This window comes from Coffea eugenioides, chromosome 1 (genome assembly GCF_003713205.1).
Source record: "Coffea eugenioides isolate CCC68of chromosome 1, Ceug_1.0, whole genome shotgun sequence".
Taxonomy (NCBI): domain Eukaryota; kingdom Viridiplantae; phylum Streptophyta; class Magnoliopsida; order Gentianales; family Rubiaceae; genus Coffea; species Coffea eugenioides.
Window position 1 is genome coordinate 44,264,132 of NC_040035.1, and position 18,927 is coordinate 44,283,058.

At 36.4% G+C, this 18,927-nt stretch overlaps 2 protein-coding genes across 4 annotated transcripts; one reads left to right on the top strand and one right to left on the bottom strand.

Moving 5' to 3' along the window:
- Positions 1-263: 263 nt before the first annotated feature.
- Positions 264-7,514, top strand: LOC113759542 (auxin response factor 4). 3 transcript variants are annotated; one of them, XM_027302132.1, is made up of 12 exons: positions 264-1,062; positions 1,226-1,282; positions 1,452-1,637; positions 1,748-1,832; positions 1,919-2,009; positions 2,704-2,868; positions 4,552-4,671; positions 4,760-4,835; positions 5,227-5,482; positions 5,574-6,322; positions 6,447-6,637; positions 7,044-7,514. In XM_027302132.1, exons 1-12 carry the CDS (start codon positions 682-684, stop codon positions 7,195-7,197), a joined length of 2,511 nt encoding a protein of 836 aa, XP_027157933.1. In that variant the 5' UTR covers positions 264-681; the 3' UTR covers positions 7,198-7,514. The 3 variants fall into 3 exon arrangements, with proteins under 3 accessions (XP_027157933.1, XP_027157992.1, XP_027158041.1); XM_027302191.1 differs by having other exon boundaries at positions 5,577-6,322; XM_027302240.1 differs by lacking the exon at positions 7,044-7,514 and adding an exon at positions 6,837-7,033.
- Positions 7,515-7,759: 245 nt separating this feature from the next.
- LOC113751865 (2-methylacyl-CoA dehydrogenase, mitochondrial) lies at positions 7,760-17,077 on the bottom strand. Its single transcript, XM_027296016.1, has 15 exons — positions 16,665-17,077; positions 15,626-15,709; positions 15,489-15,546; positions 14,595-14,719; positions 14,464-14,508; positions 12,401-12,449; positions 12,203-12,312; positions 11,117-11,193; positions 10,127-10,177; positions 9,965-10,029; positions 9,053-9,207; positions 8,872-8,912; positions 8,746-8,800; positions 8,574-8,630; positions 7,760-8,236 (listed from the first exon to the last, which is right to left on the bottom strand). The coding sequence occupies exons 1-15, from the start codon at positions 16,764-16,766 to the stop codon at positions 8,093-8,095; spliced, it is 1,218 nt and encodes a 405-aa protein (XP_027151817.1). The 5' UTR covers positions 16,767-17,077; the 3' UTR covers positions 7,760-8,092.
- Between the last annotated feature and the right edge of the window lie 1,850 nt (positions 17,078-18,927).

Here is an 18,927-nt window from a genome sequence, read left to right on the forward strand (position 1 = left end):
AGGGGGATGGCTGCGGGAGGCGAAGCGGGATGAGTGAGTGAGGAGGGAGTGTGTGTGTGTGTGTGTGTGTGGGTTCTGTACTGTCTAATGCCTGTCCCCCCCACTCAACACAGTCTCTTTCCCTCTCTGTAGTCGAAAAGGGCACTATCACATTGGCCTTTTTTGCCTTTTGTTTTCTGTGCTTCCTAAGCATTTGTCTATGTCTCCTACTTCTGCTTGCTTCCCCTTCTCAGAACTACTGCAAATGGGGGAGGAATCATACTTTGAATTTCTTGTTATTATTTGATACTACTTGTACCCTTTTTTTCTAATCTATCTTCTCAATCTTTTAGCTACCCTCTTCCACCCAAGACTCCTTCTTCTCCCTCTTTGCCAAAAACATGAATTGAATGAATTTCTTTCCCGTTCTTGCTTTAAAGCCACCTACTTTAAATATTGGGAAATTCTTGCCATGATTTGACTTCATTTCCTTTTTTTTAATAACAAAAAGCTTTTAGCTTTGTGGATACTCTTTCAAGAACAAACTTGATTGCTCTCAAACCCGCAACTTTAATTGTCTTGCTTTTCTTTTTCTTTTTCCTTTTATATTTTCTTTGTTGAGGGTTAGTTTTGGCCCTTTTGGTTTCTTGTCCAGGTGTAATGCGATACTGAGAACAAACAAGGCACCGCTTGAGGCCTTTAATGGAAATTGATCTGAACCATGCAATAGTAGAGAGTAGTGAGGTGGAGAAGAATGCTAATGCATGCAGCTGTAACGGGGAATGTGACAAAGGTGGTTGTGGCTTTGGCTGTGTTTATTGCTCTTTGTCCACTTCCACCTCTTCGTGCTCTTCTAATGCTTCCTCCTCTAATCCTCCTCCTCCGTCAAAAATCTTCATGGAGCTCTGGTATGCCTGTGCTGGCCCTGTCACTAGCTTGCCCAAGAAAGGAAATGTGGTGGTCTACTTCCCTCAAGGTCACTTGGAACAGGCTGCTTCTGTCTCTTCTTTTCCTGCTTTGGAAGTTCCTTCTTTTGATCTCCAACCACAGATCTTTTGCAAGGTTTTAGAGGTCGAGCTACTTGTAAGTAATCGGCTTCTGTCCTTTTTCTTGAATGAATCCCCTGTACTTTCTAATGAAAATCCCCTCAACTTAAGGCCATTTCTGTTACTTTTATCTTATTGTTATCTTTTCATTCCTTTTCTTGTTTGATAGAAAATTTGGTTTTCTAAATCTCCTGATGTAGGCTAATAAGGAGAATGACGAGGTCTACACACAGCTGACTCTGCTCCCTATATCAGAGGTATTACTCGGATTCAGTACATAGCTATATTGGTGTAAAGTTTTAATTATAACTAATCCTAAATGAATAGTGGGACAAAAAAATTTTGGTCTTGAATTTCATTTGCTGCAATGTTTTCTCCTTTTTTTTGTTGGTGATATTTCAGTTACTTCTTTTCATATCCTTTCAGGTGCTAGCCTTGCGTTCAGGGGGAAAAGACCATGAAGAGGCGGGGACCGAAGAAGAGAGGACTGAAGCAGTGCCAATAAAATCAACCTCTCATATGTTCTGCAAAACTCTTACTGCCTCTGATACCAGCACCCATGGTGGATTTTCTGTTCCTCGAAGAGCTGCCGAAGACTGTTTCCCACCTTTGGTCTGACTGAATTTTAGCTTTTATAGCATTTACTCTCTTTCAACGTTTTTAATTTTCATTAGCCGGCTGAATGTTTCTGTTAAATGTTGGAGCCACAATTTCTATGCCAGAATTATGAAGAGCCGCGGCCCTCTCAGGAACTTGTTGCTAGGGACATACATGGTGTGGAATGGAGATTTCGGCATATATATAGAGGTACAATTACTGGTTAAAGTACTCATGTGGCCTGAGAGATTCTTATTTAGTAATATTAGTTTGAAGATGTAATGCTTACTTTACAGGCCAGCCGAGGCGGCATTTGCTTACAACTGGTTGGAGCATTTTTGTAAGCCAAAAGAATCTTGTTTCCGGTGATGCAGTTCTCTTTCTCAGGTACATATTATATTGGTTGATATTGAATAGAGAATGGCTTATAAGTAAAGATAAAAGAAAGAAGAAATTCAATGGAAGTTGGAATCATCTTGGAAGCATGCCAAGAGAAGATGAAAGAAAGCAAGGGAAAAGCACTACTAAGTTCTTTGAAATAGTAAGAATTGCGGAAAGTGCTAAAAAAATAAAGGAATTGTGGAAAACAAGCTTGAAGTAGATTTAGTCGAACCAGGAAAAATATACAGCTGAAAATTGTGAAAAAGTTAAACACATAAAGCAATGGCATAGATTTACGCACTTAATTTGTCAAAAGTCTTGGAATATACATTTCTTTTTCTGATTTCAATTTTTAAGAGATCTAAAGTTATATCGTGGGTGGTAGCCTGGACGTCCTTAATTTTTTTATACACTTCCAAGAGAAGATGACTGGGGGAAAGCACTACTAAGTTCTTTGAAGTTGTAAGCACTGTGTTTTTTCTGGAAAACGAGCATGCAGTAGATTTAGTCAAACCAAAGAAAATATACAGTCTGAAATTCTGCAAAAATAAACATGTTGAGCAATGGCGTATAGGCTATATACTTCCTTTGTCTAATCGTCTTGGAATGTGCATTTCTTCCTCTCATTCGAATCTTTTAGTATCACGAAAGTATATTTTGGCTGGTAACATGGATGTCCTTAACTTTCGTATGTGTTCAGGGGTGAAGGCGGGGACCTGAGGTTAGGAATAAGAAGAGCTGCTGGACTTCGAAATGGCCTCTCTGAGTTAATTATTAAAAGCCAGAATGCTTATCCCAGAGTTCTTGCGCCAGTTGCAAATGCTGTCTCAAGCAATACTGCTTTCAAGATTTTCTACAGCACAAGGTACTTATAAGCTGATCATTTTAACATTTTTGAAGGATTTGGTTTGGCCTTTTACTTGACTGAAGAACAAGTATTCTTTCAAGCTTTATGGCTCATCATCTTTGTTTCTTATTGCTTTTTCCTTGCAGTCCTGAACTCTCCCATATCTACAATGCCTTTTGAGTTTTGGTGGTTAATGACTTGTCTTCCCTTAAGCAGGGTCTGATTGTTTATGTTGATGGCTTTATGTTATTGCCTTTGCATGTATCATCTACCTATTGTTCTGATTATGGTAAGGGTGATGTTTAAAAGTGTGGTTGAAGCGATTCTTTTATAATGTTTAAATGTCATTAATTTGTGAAATTCAAGAAGATAGGAGCTACCCCAATTTTGACTGATATTGGCATTGGATGAATTGGTAAGTGAAATCTTCCTCCCAATTTCCAAACCCATTGCCATTATCATACTGTCAGATTGACAATAGATGCATGAATAACCTCCACTTTAGCTTCCCTGCTGAGACTACATTGTAATGTCTCAGTCAAACTGATTCTGCGTTCAGAGACTTTTGAGTATGCCAAGTAACATTGCCTTGAGTCAAGATCTTATCTATTAATACTGGAAATTTTATAAAGTAAATTCTTTTTCCATTAGTATCCAAGGAGGTGTTTGGAAATTAAGGATTGCATGTCGTCAAAAGGCCTTTTATGGTCATTTTCCTTGTTTGGTCATGCAGATGATATATGGAATTGAAGCCTTAATCAATTTTTCACCTCATATTAGAGGTTATAAAAGTTTTTAGGCCTTCGTATGTTTAGTTGTTGTTCGCCACTTCTCAATTATGTCTAGATTATCAACACATTCCATGTTTTGTCTGGTCTATTTCTGCAACTTGTATGGTAATCCCGAAACTTGTACCACTAGCCCTATTCTGAGCCAGTCCGTTATCAGATTTGGCTGTGCTTAAGACAGCAAACGAAGGCAGTCTACTGTTGTGACATCTGCTAGACCCATAGACGAGACTCTGTATGATTTTAAGGTCGTTGGAAGGAATATTATGTCCCAATGAGATGCATGATTGTTTTCTTATTTCAGACCATTTTGTTTGGATTCACCCTTCCCTTCTCTATCTTGCACCCGGAAATGATTGGGTCCACTTTCATCTTGTCTCAATCTTCTTGATAAGAAAAGCAATGATATCTAAATATTCATTTTCATCAATCTGCATCTGGAAATTATTGAATGCTGCAAATATTAGGCATGCTAGTTTAATGTGATTCTCTTTGATATATTTCATAGTTACTACCCTCAAATAACAAAATTTCATTGCAATGACTTAGAAACCATGTTCTCATGTCTATCGTTCTTAGAATTTTCTGGTGCATACTTCCTTTCCACTGTGCTCACTGGACCTAGATTCATGTTAACGGCTATTGCATTTTAAGTTTGTACTAGTTGCAATTTTCAAGTTTTCTTTTACCCTTTTAAGAATTTTCGACTTCAAAATAAATCTTCATGTGTGACAACATGTCGAGTTATTTCTTACTTGGCTGCATTGTCCTATAAAAGTTAGTGGTTAAAGAACAAACTTTTCAAATTTGAATACCAATGCTGAATTATGTGTAGAGGTATGGGATTTGTTACAGTTTGTTGCATTAGTCAATGGAAAACCTTCATAAATGTTCCCCAATTATTGCATTGCAGAGCAAGTCATGCTGATTTTATTGTACCATATCAAAAGTACGTGAAAAGCATCAATAACCAGATACCTGTTGGGACAAGATTCAAAATCAGCATTGATTTGGACAATGCTCCTGATAGAAGGTTTTCTATATGTCTAACAATCTATGGTCATATTAATTAGTTTTTACAAAAATAATTCCTCGTGAAACAAATTTACTTATTCTTATAGGTACAGTGGTGTAGTGACTGGAGTTGGTGATGTTGATCCCCACAGATGGCCAAACTCAAAGTGGAGATGCTTAATGGTAAGGAAATTCTGATTTTCTTTATACATGAGCAGGCTCCTGTATCGGATTCGATCTTTTGTTTGTGGTTTCTCAAGTCCTAAATGGCTGGGTGCAATCGACATTCTACGCCGCTTGAATGCATTTACGCCCATTATCTTGTGTATTTTCACTACTCACAGTTTTATTCCGAGAGCCACCATTTGGTAGTTTTACAGACCATGTAATTTATGCGGTGATGCAAGACAATTGGTCATGATTACAATAAAGTCACATTTTCTCAGTCAGTAGTAAGATTTTTTGATGCTGAGAAGAATAAATATATATTAGTGAGATGGAAATTGACTATTAAAAGTTCATTTTGGTCCTTGTCATCTTTCTATAACAGCTGCCTATTCTACACATCTAATAGGTCAGGTGGGAAGAAGATGCTAGCAACCGTCATGAAAGAGTTTCTCCCTGGGAAATTGATTTTTCAGCTTCTTTTGCAAACATGAGCATCCAGACTTCTCCCAGAATGAAGAAACTGCGCACCTGCATGCAAGCAGATGTGCAGAACAGCTCTAGAAATGGTGCTGATCTTCTATCACCGATGCCATATACCAACAACGTTAGCGGGGCTAACAAAGCTGTTATGACACCGCCTGTATGGAATGGTTATATTCCTGGTACAGACTTTCCCTATTTGAACACACTGCATTCTATTGCAATAGTGAAGCTTAGATGTCGAGTCTTTTGATTCTGGTTTCTTGTATTTAGCAGGTCAGGTTCCCCTTTGGGACTTTGCGGAGTCTGCACGATCCGGTAAGGTCTTGCAAGGTCAAGAAAATTTAGGTTTAGCTTCACCTCTTTATGGCGGTGATAAGATAAACCGCCAGTTGGATTTTGAGATGCATCCTGTTGCACATCAACAATTTGTGTCAAATGGGATGGAGAAGGCAAACTACAGTGATTTTAGCAGAAGTCAGCCTTCCATCACCTACTCAGGCTCTATGGAAACAAATAGCTTTCCAAAGGTCTTGCAAGGTCAAGAAATTTGCTCACTTAAATCTCTAACTGGAAAAACTGAACTCAATCCTAGCGGTTGGAGAAAACCTGAGCTGGGCGGCAACATTTTGAACATAAATCAAAGATCCTTTCCCAGTTGTTATCCTTTAGCATCTGAAGGCATTAGAAACGTGGTTTTCCCGTACAATGGGGTCTATAAAGCTGGTCAAGATCCTGTCATGCTTTCCTATATGGCCAATCGTGAGAGAGAAAACCATGTGCTAAACTCAAAGTCCTTCAGGGATGGGCCAACTAAGGAGGATGGAAGACATCTCTCTCTAGCAAATGAGCCAAAGGCATTCGAGAAGAAGTCTATTGTCCCCACTACAGGAACACCCTTGAACAATAAAAAAGACGAGAACAAGGGAGCTGGATCTGTTTGTAAGCTATTTGGGGTTTCCCTGACTGAAGAAGCCCCTGCATCAAGTTCACAGAGTTCTAGCAGGAGAAGTTGTACAAAGGTTAGTTTGAATAACTGTGAGTAAACTGTCCAGAAAAAAGAGAGACTGCATACCCAGTATGTATGTATGTGTCTATACACACACATTGATGCAATCATGTTAATATTCATTTTATTGGTCAAAGGTTCACAAACAAGGCAATTTGGTGGGAAGAGCTATTGATCTGTCCAAACTGAAAAGTTATGATGACCTGCTGGTTGAGCTCGAGAAGCTGTTTAGCATGGAGGGAATGTTAAGGGAGCCTGGCAAGGGATGGCGTGTCCTGTATACTGACAGTGAGAAAGACATGATGGTTGTGGGAGATGATCCGTGGCCGTAAGTATCCTTTTCACAGACATCAAATTGTCTATTAAATATCCATGTTTGGCATAAAGTGGAAAGCGGCAAATAAATTACAATCCAATGATAATTGACAGCTTAAGCCGCTTTACTTGGTGATGTATAGTTACTGTTTCTTTCATGTAAGATTGCTGTGATCCAAGTTGTCTAAACTTTATTTTTTGACCATTTTCAGTTGTGGTAGCATTTCTTCATGGCGAAAGTCAACAAGTTTTTGAGCTTTTCTACAGGACTGTTTTACTTTTTGACCATTTTTCAGTTGTGGTAGCATTTCTTCATGGCGAAAGTCAACAAGTTTTTGAGCTTTTCTACCGGACTGTTTTGCATTTTGGGTTTTTCTTTCAGAATCACCGAAATAATCAGTGTCTCTTTTCACTTTCAGTGAGTTTTGTGACGTCGTGTCAAAGATCCACATATTAACCATAGAAGAAGTGCACAAAATGTCCATTGGAGTGCTCAGTGATGAGACTCGTAGTTGTTTGGAAGAATCACCAGCAGTAATGGATGGCTCCAAGTCTTCAGTTACTGCACCCTGATTCATCTCTAACAGTAGTCAGGACTTCAAATTCAGGGTGTTCGAGGATGATGCTGCTGATGTTTCTGGGCATCTGATTGCCTATTAGCTGTTACCTAAGCTTTTAACACCCTATGTATATATTCCTATTTCTGAAACTTTTCAAGTTGTCGTATGCTGTGCATGTACCCCTTAGAACTTGGTTGCCCATCAGTTCGTGTCTTTGTTGTCTTGTAAGTATACCATTTATCGAAACACCGGTGTGGTGTGTTTATGTCTATGAGTATCTGTTTGTTGAAGAACTTTAATGTCAAACCAGTGAATTGTTGTGTTTAACATGTCTATGGAGTGATATTAATAGTTCTGTAGAGATAACCAAAAGCTTGGTCCAGCACTTCACTGATTAGTCAAAACTAACATACTTTTGATATTAGCATGCATATTACGGTGTCCCTAAACACTACAATATCTTTAGACGAACTGCATCCAGGTTGAAAAGGGGCAGCTGTGTATACTTGCTATGAGCTGGACGAGGCTTTAAACTGAATGGAACCTATCCATCATAGGTTGTTCATCAGTGCCAGTAAAAGCCGAAAAGAAAGAACATGGATTAGGAACTCGTAGTAACTTGGGAGGTTAAGAGTGAGATTAAGAAAGACTAATGAATATCAAGAAAGGTTTCTTATCTTAAATACATCTTCCACAGTTTACAAGTCTCCATTGAGGAAGCTAATTGCATTTTTCCTTCCGTAGCAGCAATCAGCAAGAGGGGTGGGTATTCAAGACTCTCCAGCGAGCCATGTCATGCTGCTCCAACCAAATCCAAGCAGCTGCTGCAACTAGGAGATCAACAAAAGGGAGAGAGGTCGCAAATAGCTCAGGCCAACAATTTCAATTTTGAGCAATTTTCTTCTCAACTACTCTTTAAGGAGCTCGCGACCAATTATCATTCTTCTAATCTCACTGGTGCCTGCCCCAATCTCGTATAGTTTGGCATCCCGAAGAAGGCGTCCAGTCATATACTCATTGATGTATCCATTGCCACCAAGACACTGGATAGCCTGTACCATGAATGCAAAATCAATCATCAGAGTTCGTCTCTAACTTGCATCTGTTTCCACTCGTTCACAATATAGAAGGGTTATATCTTCCCTTTTGGGCTAGGGACGGGTTATGGGACTTCACGTAACAAGTTTATTCATTCTCAGAAATCTGATACTTAAAACATCCACAAATAGGACGTCTAGAAAGTTAAAAGGGCTTAAAGAGATCAAATTCAATCAAAAAATGGTCGAAAAAATGACGTCACAGTTTAATAGGACTAAATGGCTTCAATTTGCTAGAAACAATATCAGCAACTCTAGATCAAGAGAACTTGCTCTTAGAGATACTTTTTACCTGAAGAGCTACTTGAGTGGCTCTTTCAGCTGCACAGAGTATAACCCCAGCACAATCCTGACAACAAAATGTATGCACACACCAGAGACAGAGAGCCAGAATGTCAGAATTACAAGGTCATACGTACACACCCCAGAGCCAAGTCAAGAATGGGACTTAAATTTTGCATTACCTTGGGATCAATCTTTCCGTTGTCACAGTCTACTGCAACAGAATACACGTACGATCTGCAACATAAGTTCCAGAAGTCACGAATAGAAAGGACATTGAACAATGCAGTAATTAGTTAATATCTTACCTTGAAGACTGCAAGGATGTATACATGTCAGCAAGTTTCCCCTGCCAAATGTGAGATTGCACTATTAGCAATTTTTTTTCCCCTTTACTTACTGGGAAAAAGGTTATCTAACAGGTTGCACAGTATTCCAGTTTGCATGGAAGCCTCCAGATATAATCATGATTAAGAATCAGTTCAGAACCTGTATAAATTGAAATTGGCCAATTGGTCGGCCAAATTGTTCTCTCTGTTGGACATATGGAAGTACAACATCAAGACAAGCCTGCATAAGACCAAGAGGTCCACCTGCCAAAACCAGCCTCTCCAAATCTAGCCCAGACAACATAACATATACTCCTGCAGCAGAAGGAATGGCATTTACTGATCACTTCCTGCCTTCCATAAATTAGACAACAGACTTCAGGATAATCCTCAAATAAATCGCTTCCAATGAGCTGCTAAACTTTTATTCAGAGCCTTTTCCTTTTTACTGTTTTAAATATCAGAAACAGCTCGAACTGGGGTACGACGAAAACCTTGATCTATTTTGATTCCAGGCAGCACTAAATACTGATGGTATCGTAACCCAATAATAGGAGACACTGTAATAATTCCCTAAGTAAATGAAGGTCAGAAAACTACAAAAATCACAGGTCTCTTTTCTGCGTCTTGGGTTAGTAACTGGGCAAGTGACAATGTGGACAACTTTGACCTTTAACATGTGCATCATGTCAGAGTGCTTCAGCATGTATGTCGTATGAGTAAAAATTGGATTTTGGTGAATGCTGCCACATCTTAGTTAAAAAAGTTTTTAGTTGGGTAATTTACCCGAGAACCGTGCTTTTTCCAATATTTATAGTTTCTTACAATTCTTCTATTCATCTTTTATTCTATTGACCACATTTTGTTTCAGTTTCTTACAATTCTTATATTCATCTTTTATTCTATTGACCACATTTTGTTTCAGTTTATATGATTCAAAAGCTCTAAACCCAAGCAGGTGATAACTCCATGGCCTCTAATTTACAGTTGAAATTTGGAAGCAGTAACATGTTGAGATCACAATTGGAAGACGCCCATCATAAACGAACAGTTTAGCAGGCAGTGTTTATACCTTTTCCTTCTTGCCCTAGAACATTTTCTTCTGGAACAAAGCAATTTTCAAAAACGAGCTCACATCTGCAATTTTGTTGAATCTAATCATTAGGCCATCTATTGATCAGAGAAGAAATGAAAATTCACAGGAGGAAAATTATCTTGGCTTAAACAAACGTACGTATCACTCCCTCGCATTCCAAGTTTATCTAATTTTTGGGCTGTGCTGAACCTGCATTAAGGAAGCATAAATCATAAACATATGCTCTGATAGCAGTAAATTCTTTAAAACTAGGATTCTAATAAAGACATCTTATGCTAAGGACTATAGAGTTCAACAGCCCATGTCAAACTCTAAATCCTTTACTGAATCACTAAAAATATTAAAAATAGTTACAAAACTATCCATTTGCACGTCTGATAAACCAAATCATCTTCATTTCATGTTATTTGGTATTATAAAATGTTCATCTGCATTCTACTCCTTTCATAACATAAAGTAGAACAAAAGGATTTACACATCTAAGTCATCATCCAAAAAAGGAAATCTAAAATGTCCTATACGTTCTTTTTTTCATAATCACAAAAATGGCATGTTATGAATGGTAGCAGAGTATCATTTTCCTACTAGTGCTCTATCATCTCAGTTAAAAGCTGAGACTAGGGAATACAACAGTGGCTATATACAAAAATCAGCTCAGGAATCTAAATGAAAGATAGTGTTGATGAGCCATACTTGTCACTTCAGATGACTAAGGAAATTTTCTAAAGCCATACTACAACATGTATGTTGATTCAGAAGAGACAAATTGCTACCTAATAACTTGCAAACTTAATAGTAGAACACATGTTATCTTAATTTGTAGTACCATGCATTATTTTTTTTAACTGAAACCAGGGAATAAAACAGTGGCTATATACAAAAATCAGCTCATCAATCTAAATGAAAGATAGTGTCAGTGAGCCATACTTGTCACTTCAGATGACTAAAGAAATTTTCCTAAAGCCATGGTACTAGATGTATGTTGATTCAGAAGAGACAAATTGCTACCTAATAACTTGCAAACTTCATAGAAGAACATGTCATGTTATCTTAATCTGTCGTGCATGTATTGGGTGCAAATTAGCATTTCTTTCCTCTTATAGAATACCATTAACAATAGATGCTTACCCGGGCATTTCCTTCTCGATGATAAATGCCGTGATTCCTTTTGAATTAGCAGCAATATCTGTTTTTGCATAGACAACCTAATCCAGTCCAATTATCAGTCCATCAGAAAAAAAGGAAAGATACTTTCTTAAAAACAAAAGCAGAAGACATTAGAAGGAGGGGTAAACGAAAAGAATAGGACATGGTCATTTTTCAGAACAAGCCAAGTGTACTTTAGTACCAATCTAGGACATAGGTGAAGTTAAAGCCAACAAATTCAAAATACTGATAGGTGGATCTTTCAGCAACTATTTGTTAAGATGTCTTAAGAATCACGCCAAATTAAAATTTGAAAAGAAAGGTTGAAAAAAGTTTCTTCTTTTCATTGGTACTTGGTTTTTTCGCTCCTGCTAATAATGCAATTATTGATTTTATATACTCATTTACTCATTGAAGCCGAAAAAGGTAAAAGTGGAAGGAAAACATCTCATCCCTAGTCTTGCAGATCAAAAAACAGTGAGAGACCTAATGCCAAACATATTGAGAAGTGGTTTTCTAAACTAAGAGGCAAAAGCTGAGGACCTTTTTCACTCATACATCACAGGCAGTGGGTAACCTAATAACAGAACATAGCTACTTGAAGTATGACCATGCATTTGTTGTTTGCAAAAAGTGAATATTGTTAGATATCGCACAAGGTTAGAGAAAGATCATGGAGGATATTCTTTTTATGCTAGATGGCAATAAAGACACAGTGATTAATAGGCAGGTTGAATAGGAGAACACAAAAGCACGCGCACTTGAATGGAAGATATGTGCAAGTGCATACCATTGAGCAGAAAATAGCACATAATAAAAAATGACTACATGCTACTATTGATGCCTTCAAGGTATAAGCCAAAATCATCTAGCAAGATCTGATACATGATGTCTCTGAGCAGAAGCTTTATGACACTAAAAAGATAGAGTGCTGCAAGAAACTCCTATTTCTCAGCAAACAACAAGTATGCCTCTGATATTATGCCAACTTGGGAATACACCATCCATATAGTATGCACAAAAATTGCAATCTTTCCCATTCATGACGAGAATAATAGTCGAGAATACCAGCGTCTGAGCCACAGGGCCATTGGTGCACCACATCTTATTCCCATTTAGAATGTAACCTCCATCAACTCGATCAGCTCTACACTTCATGCTAATAACATCCGAACCAGCTGAATAAGGCAAGAGAAGGAATTATTCGCTGGACATAGTGATCTGTGATCATAGCTAACAGAAATAAAATGGTTTTACACAAGTTACCATTTGGCTCACTCATTGCAAGAGCTCCCACATGCTCCCCACTGATTAGCTTCAAAAAGTCAAGCCGCAGTTAAATTTAGAAAGTAATTTCTCCAGTCAGTACCAATAATACAAAGCTGTAAACTTGGAACTGATATATGAAAGAAATGAAAAAGAGGACACATAAAAGAAAACCAAATGACACACTATCATGGAAACAAAAGCAAATTTACTCCATCCTTTATCCAAGACAATAATTGGTATACACAAATATCAAGCTGAATCGTCATTGTAAAGCTTAAATCCATCTATTATCAAGTAATCAAAATGGAAGGTGCAGTTCAAGTGACAAGAAAACAATTACGTGTATACAAGAACAATTAACAATAAAAGCTAAATTACTCTCACTAATCTCTTTCTGAAATAGTTACATCCTTTATTTTATGAAAAGAATAGGAATAGTATTTTTTTTTCTTGTTTGGTCAAAAAACAAAAAAAAAGAAGAAGAATAAGGATATCAGAGGATATTTCAAACGCAACCAAGACTCGGGGTGCGTTTGATAAACTGAAGTCTGAAATTTGAAATCTGAAGTCTGAATCCATTAAGTTATTGAATTGTTGAATATTAAATCTAATACATTTGAGTGCATATCACATTCAGTAATAAGTGAATAGCTTATCACTTAATTTTGGAAGCAAGTTTTGCCTAGGAAATTCAGCGCCACTTAATTAATTCAGAGGTTCAATTTTTGTTATCAAACGGTCTGAATGTGTTAAAATCTGAATCTATTAAGTTTAAGTGCTGAATTGAGTTATCAAACAGGGCCTCAATGTAGCAACATTCCACATGAGCTCACTGAACACAGAAATTGACTACAATAAGTAGCAGTGTAAAAACTCTTTGTGTTACCCAACCATGCACGATCTACAATTAATGATAACAAGACCTTGCTAGATCATCAATAGACAGATACCATCAATTTACCAAAACTCATTAATATGGAGTTAATAGCCATTAATACATTTAAGTGACTTCTTTTACTATAATTACTGGAAACAATAAATATATTAAATATGTCATCGTCTTAGACTAAGGTTTACTTTACCATGGCATTTAGTTCTAGCCAACCAATAGTCACCAGTAGATAAGGTCTGTTTCTGCTAACATTTTGCTATGGTGATGCAATGCACATGTATGGTTACAGAATTTGGTGACACTCCAAAACAGGCTGTGGAGGTTATGCAGGAACTTATGGTCTCAAATGCAAGTCCTAAGAACAATTAACAATAAAAGCTAAATTACCCTCACTAATCTCTTTCTGAAATTGTTACACCCTTTATTTTATGAAAAGAAAAGGAATAGTATTTTTTTTCTTGTTTGGTCAAAAAACAAAAAAAAAGGAGAATAAGGATATTAGAAGAGGATACTTCATATGCGACTGAGACTCTGTGTACCTACATTCAATATGAGCTTACTGAACACAGAAATTGACTACAATAAGTAGCCGTGTAAAAACTCCTTGTGTTACGCAACCATGCACGATCTACAATTAATGATAACAAGACCTGTGGCTTTAGCCTAAACTAGCTAGATCATCAATAGACAGATACCATCAATGTACCAAAACTCATTAATATGGAGTTAATAGCCATTAATTCATTTAAGTGAATTCTTTTACCATAATTACTGGAAACAGTAAATACACTAAATATTTCATCCTCCTAGACTAAGGTTTACTTTACCATGGCATTTAGTTCTAGCCAACCAATAGTCACCAGTAGATAAGGTCTGTTTCTACTAACATTTTGCTAGGGTGGTGCAATGTACATGCATGGTAATAGAATTTGGTAACACTCCAAAACAGGCTGTGGAGGTTATGCAGGAACTTATAGTCCCAAATGCAAGTCCTAAGTACTACTTGTCAACTTGATAGTGGAAATACAAATTTCAAAAAAAAAAAGGAAAGAAAGATTAATTAGTTTGACCTCCAAAGGTAATCAAAAACACATATGCTTGACTACAATGATTACAAGAAACTTCATAGGGACAAAAAAGAGGCCCCATGAACTGAAGAAATATTAACCTTTGGCAGGTACTTTTGCTTCTGAGTAGGGGTCCCATTCCTCACCTACAAGCAGTGACCAGCTTCGGTAAGTCATGATCACTAATGAAACATGAGTTGCTTATGATTGATTCGAAAGTAAAAATTTTTACCAACTGATTAATACAAAGGTTGGAGTGGGCGCCATACGAAAGCCCAACAGAACCAGATGCCCGACTAATTTCCTCCATAGCTATGCAGTGTTCCAGATAGCCAAGGCCAAGTCCTCCATATTCCTCTACACAAGAGCAGAAACTGTTAAATCATAAAATAAATCCAATTTGCAGTACAACACAGATTGATATCCAAAAACAACGTAGACACAAAGCTACATCCGTCAACATCTGAATATCCAAATTCCTCCTCGATGCTGGCAATGACATCATATCACAGATGAAACTTTTAAGAAATGCCAAGTACTTGCTTAGCAGTAATGTGTGCATGCGTGCATGAGTGAGAAAGAGAGAGAGAGAGAGCCAACACAATGTTGCCTGCACCATGAAGTAAAACTATTTCAAACCAGTGAGTGGACATGTTGAAGACATTCCTATGATACTGCATAGGCCACTTAAAATCTTGAGGCAACCAATGCTATACGCCATTGGACAAAAGAGATCTTCATACTTCCTTCTACATAACTAATCCCTACACATTCATATCTTATTGGTTTACAGCATGCAAAATGAAACGAATTTAGTTCTTTGTTACCTAATACAGGTGACCCTAGCATATTTATATCTTCTTCCACCTCTCCCCAAAGAAGAGAACATTCAATACCTTACAATCCAAGAAGAGCAATCGACAAATGTTTACTTTTTAATTTTGCTTTTGAGAATCCTAGGAGGAAATTAAAGGAGAACAGGAATAATTGTTGAGGTTGGAGGAATGGCAGCGGTATTCCAGTGTGTCATTTGCACATTGGTGTTGTTACATTTCTTGTCAGCCAAACACAGAAAATTAGGAAGCAAAGCTGAATTAGAGTGTCAAGAGAAAGGTTTACGGTGTACCTGGAACTGTTATTCCATGGAGACCAAAATCTCCCATTAGTTTCCATAAGTTAACCTCCTGTAACAAGAGTTCAGAGTCAAATTTCCATCACTCAGCCAATCACCTATAAAGATCAAGGGAAACCATCTCACACGACCTCTGGAAAATAATTTGTTGTGTCTATTTTTGATGCATAAGGAGCAATATTTTCTTGAGCAAAACGTGCCACACCTTCTTTAAACTGCCAAAAAAAAATCGAACTAAATAGTCAGACAGAACTGTTGTAACGGAAATAGAGGAAGAAACCTCAGGTCTTAACATACAAAAGTGGAAGAAAGACACAATCAACTCTAGTATGTTCTGCTTGCGCCATTGAGTTTGCCAAGACAAGTTGAACTCATTAATTCTATCTACAGATAAGCCTCTACAAATTTTTCTGGCACCAAAGAAAATAGAAGCTATGCATGAACTACAATCAGAACGAGTACAAATAATTACTGGTACAGTAACTTGCAGAACTATGAACACGTGAAGTGCTTACAAACTTCTGAACTTCAGAAAAAAAGGTTAGTGGAGTAGCAACTATAACAAGATAAGGAAACCAATCAATTTGACCGTAATGAGAAAAATTCTATCTACAGGAAAAAAGGAAAAAGCAAAACAAGAAAATGTAATAAATAAAATACAATAACAGAAAAAGTTATCCACAAAAGAGTTATTACATGACATTACATGAAGCACCAAAAGGTTCCCTGCTAAAATCAACAACCACATTAAAAGACTGTATCATATACTATACCAAAACACAATTGGTAATTGCCAAACAACTTAATAACAAGAAAGGAACAGAGAATACCAAAATGAGCAAAAGAAAAAGGAGAAGAAGAACAGAAATACACAACATGGAAATGATTGTATTTGGTCCGAAAAAGATTGGTTTTTATGTTCAAATTCTAAAAATTCTGACTCTCTAAAGTAGCCTGACAGAATTCAATAAATTTGATGTTCTTTAAGATTTTAATCCCAGCAATCAGTCCGAAAGGGATGGTAGGTTTTTTTTTATATGGCCCAAAACTTGTAGGCCCTCCAATATTATGTAAGCCTGCATTTGATCCCTTCTGCAAAATCGAATCTTTACTGCCCATACACTTCAAATCAGACCCAATATCGTATAGAGGGAGTGTTCGGACAAAAACCTGCTTGCGTGAATCATCAAAGAATGAGGAAGTGGAGAAAGCAGCAGCGCTCTGCCTCTGCTTTCTCAGAAAACCTGAGGCCAAGGACCTCACTGCCCACATTTTCTCAATCAGAGCAAACCACTAATAACCCAAAAAAGGAAAAAAAAAAGTTTAAGGCTTTTCTGCTGATTCTAAAATCTTGGGTATGGAAGTGAAGTTGGGACTAGATATATTTAGATGAGAAGAGGAAGAAGTGGCTTTTGATTCTTTATGAGAAACGTTTAGCGGCAGAGTGCAGAGATGATGGCACAGTAACGATGGGGAATGGATACACCGTACAATCGCATTAGAAAGGTCCAACAAACTTAGTGTATATCAGTTTAACACGTCAAAATCACTGAAAGCATATATTGTACTAGGCTGCATCCCTTTTTTCTTGAATGTGTAGGCTCCAGCTTGTCGCCTTCATCCTTTCGGCTGCGTGGCTAATGTTTAAAATTATATACTATTATACCATTAGCGTGTATTTATAGAGATAATTTCAGAAACCTCCCCTGAGGTTTCCAATAATTTCACCTGGCTCCCCTAAAGTTTCAAAATTATACTTATCTCCCTTATTCATTTAAAATGACGATACTAACTTTAATATTTTAATAAAACTCTGTTGTTGCCATGCTTATACAAATGATGGATTTTATAATTTTGTTTTCCTTTTTTTTTCTTATTCATTTCTCTTATATTTCATTAAAAGTATAGAAGATTTATCAATGTTGTCCTTAATATCTATCCAAATCAAACATTAAACTAGTTTTTTTTTAATAACTTTTAACATCATCTATTTTTTTGTAACTCTTTTTTGTATTAAAATCAAGAATAAATCAGCAATAATTAAAAACAAATGGCCCAAAATCAGTACCAAACTATGGTAGTTCTATCACTAAACCAGTCCATAAACTTTTATTAAAAAAAAAGTAGTCCACAAACTTTTAAAAAATAATAATAATACTTTATTCTCTATTGTAAAAGAATCTATATCCCCCAATAAAGTTCTATAAAAAATAGCCTATTATAGCAAAAAATTTATTGTTATAGTTGATTATTAAATAACAAATATTCATATGAAGAACTTAACCCTCTTTTTTTAATAATTGCACTAAATTACTTTATAATTGTTTAGAAGAACAAATTAAACTTTATAAGATAAGGGCATTTTAGAATATTCATTAAATTTTTCACTCTATTTTAAGATTTGTTACCAAAATGTCAAATTAAGGGAGGTAAGTATAATTTCTAAACCATCAAGAGTAAATTTAATAAGTAATAAATTTAGTCGTTTTATAACTGGATAATACTATTGAGTGCAAGAGTAACTTCAAATGCTGCTTTAACATTATAGAAATGCAAAAGCTCCAATAGATTGGTTGCAATAAGATAGAAATTAAGAGCAAAGATTTTGTAATAAAGAGACACCAAAATTTTGCCATAAATAGAGAAACTATAATGAAAATTTTAGGAGATCAGCTGTAGTAAGGACAAATTTTAAATGTACAGATTTTTGGATTGGTTGGTTGTGGCAAAGCAATGATAGAAGCCTTCTTATCTTTCGTTCACAATCCCGAACCTTCCTCTTTGTATTTTATTGTCTGGAGGCCAAGCCCTCAATCGAGATAAGCCCCGAACAAATTTATCGGATGTCCCCGAAGGGACCCGAACAAATTTATCATTTTCGATGCTTACGCCTTTGCCATATGCCACATCATTGACACTTGGGACGTAAATGCTTCTAAATATTTTTTTTTTTGAGTTGTTTTTGTTGTTGGACATACATATTTATGTAGATTTTACCTTTGGTAGGAGTAATGACATTCTTTCAGTTCAAACTCGCAATGAATTTTAGAGTTTTGGTTAGCATGATTCACAAGAAAATTTTTAAAATATTATTTAGATTGCATCATAAATATAATTTTTAAATATTTTTTTATCTCACATATGTCATATATCGCATTACGAAAAATATTACAATATTATTTTAAATAATATTTTACAAGTAATCTCTTATACATCACGATGTTCTTCTCTTTAGCCTCAAATATTAATAAATTGACTTGTGGGAAAGCATAAAAGTTGCACTCTTCTCATCCTATCTCTAAAACTTTTAGGCTTCGTTTGAGAGTTTGGATTTCAAACATTTTAGAAAAGGGAAAGAAGAGTAAGTCAGTGTATTTTTTTTTTTTCGTATTAGCTTTCAATGAGAAAGAAAGGAAAAATGAGGGGATTCAGA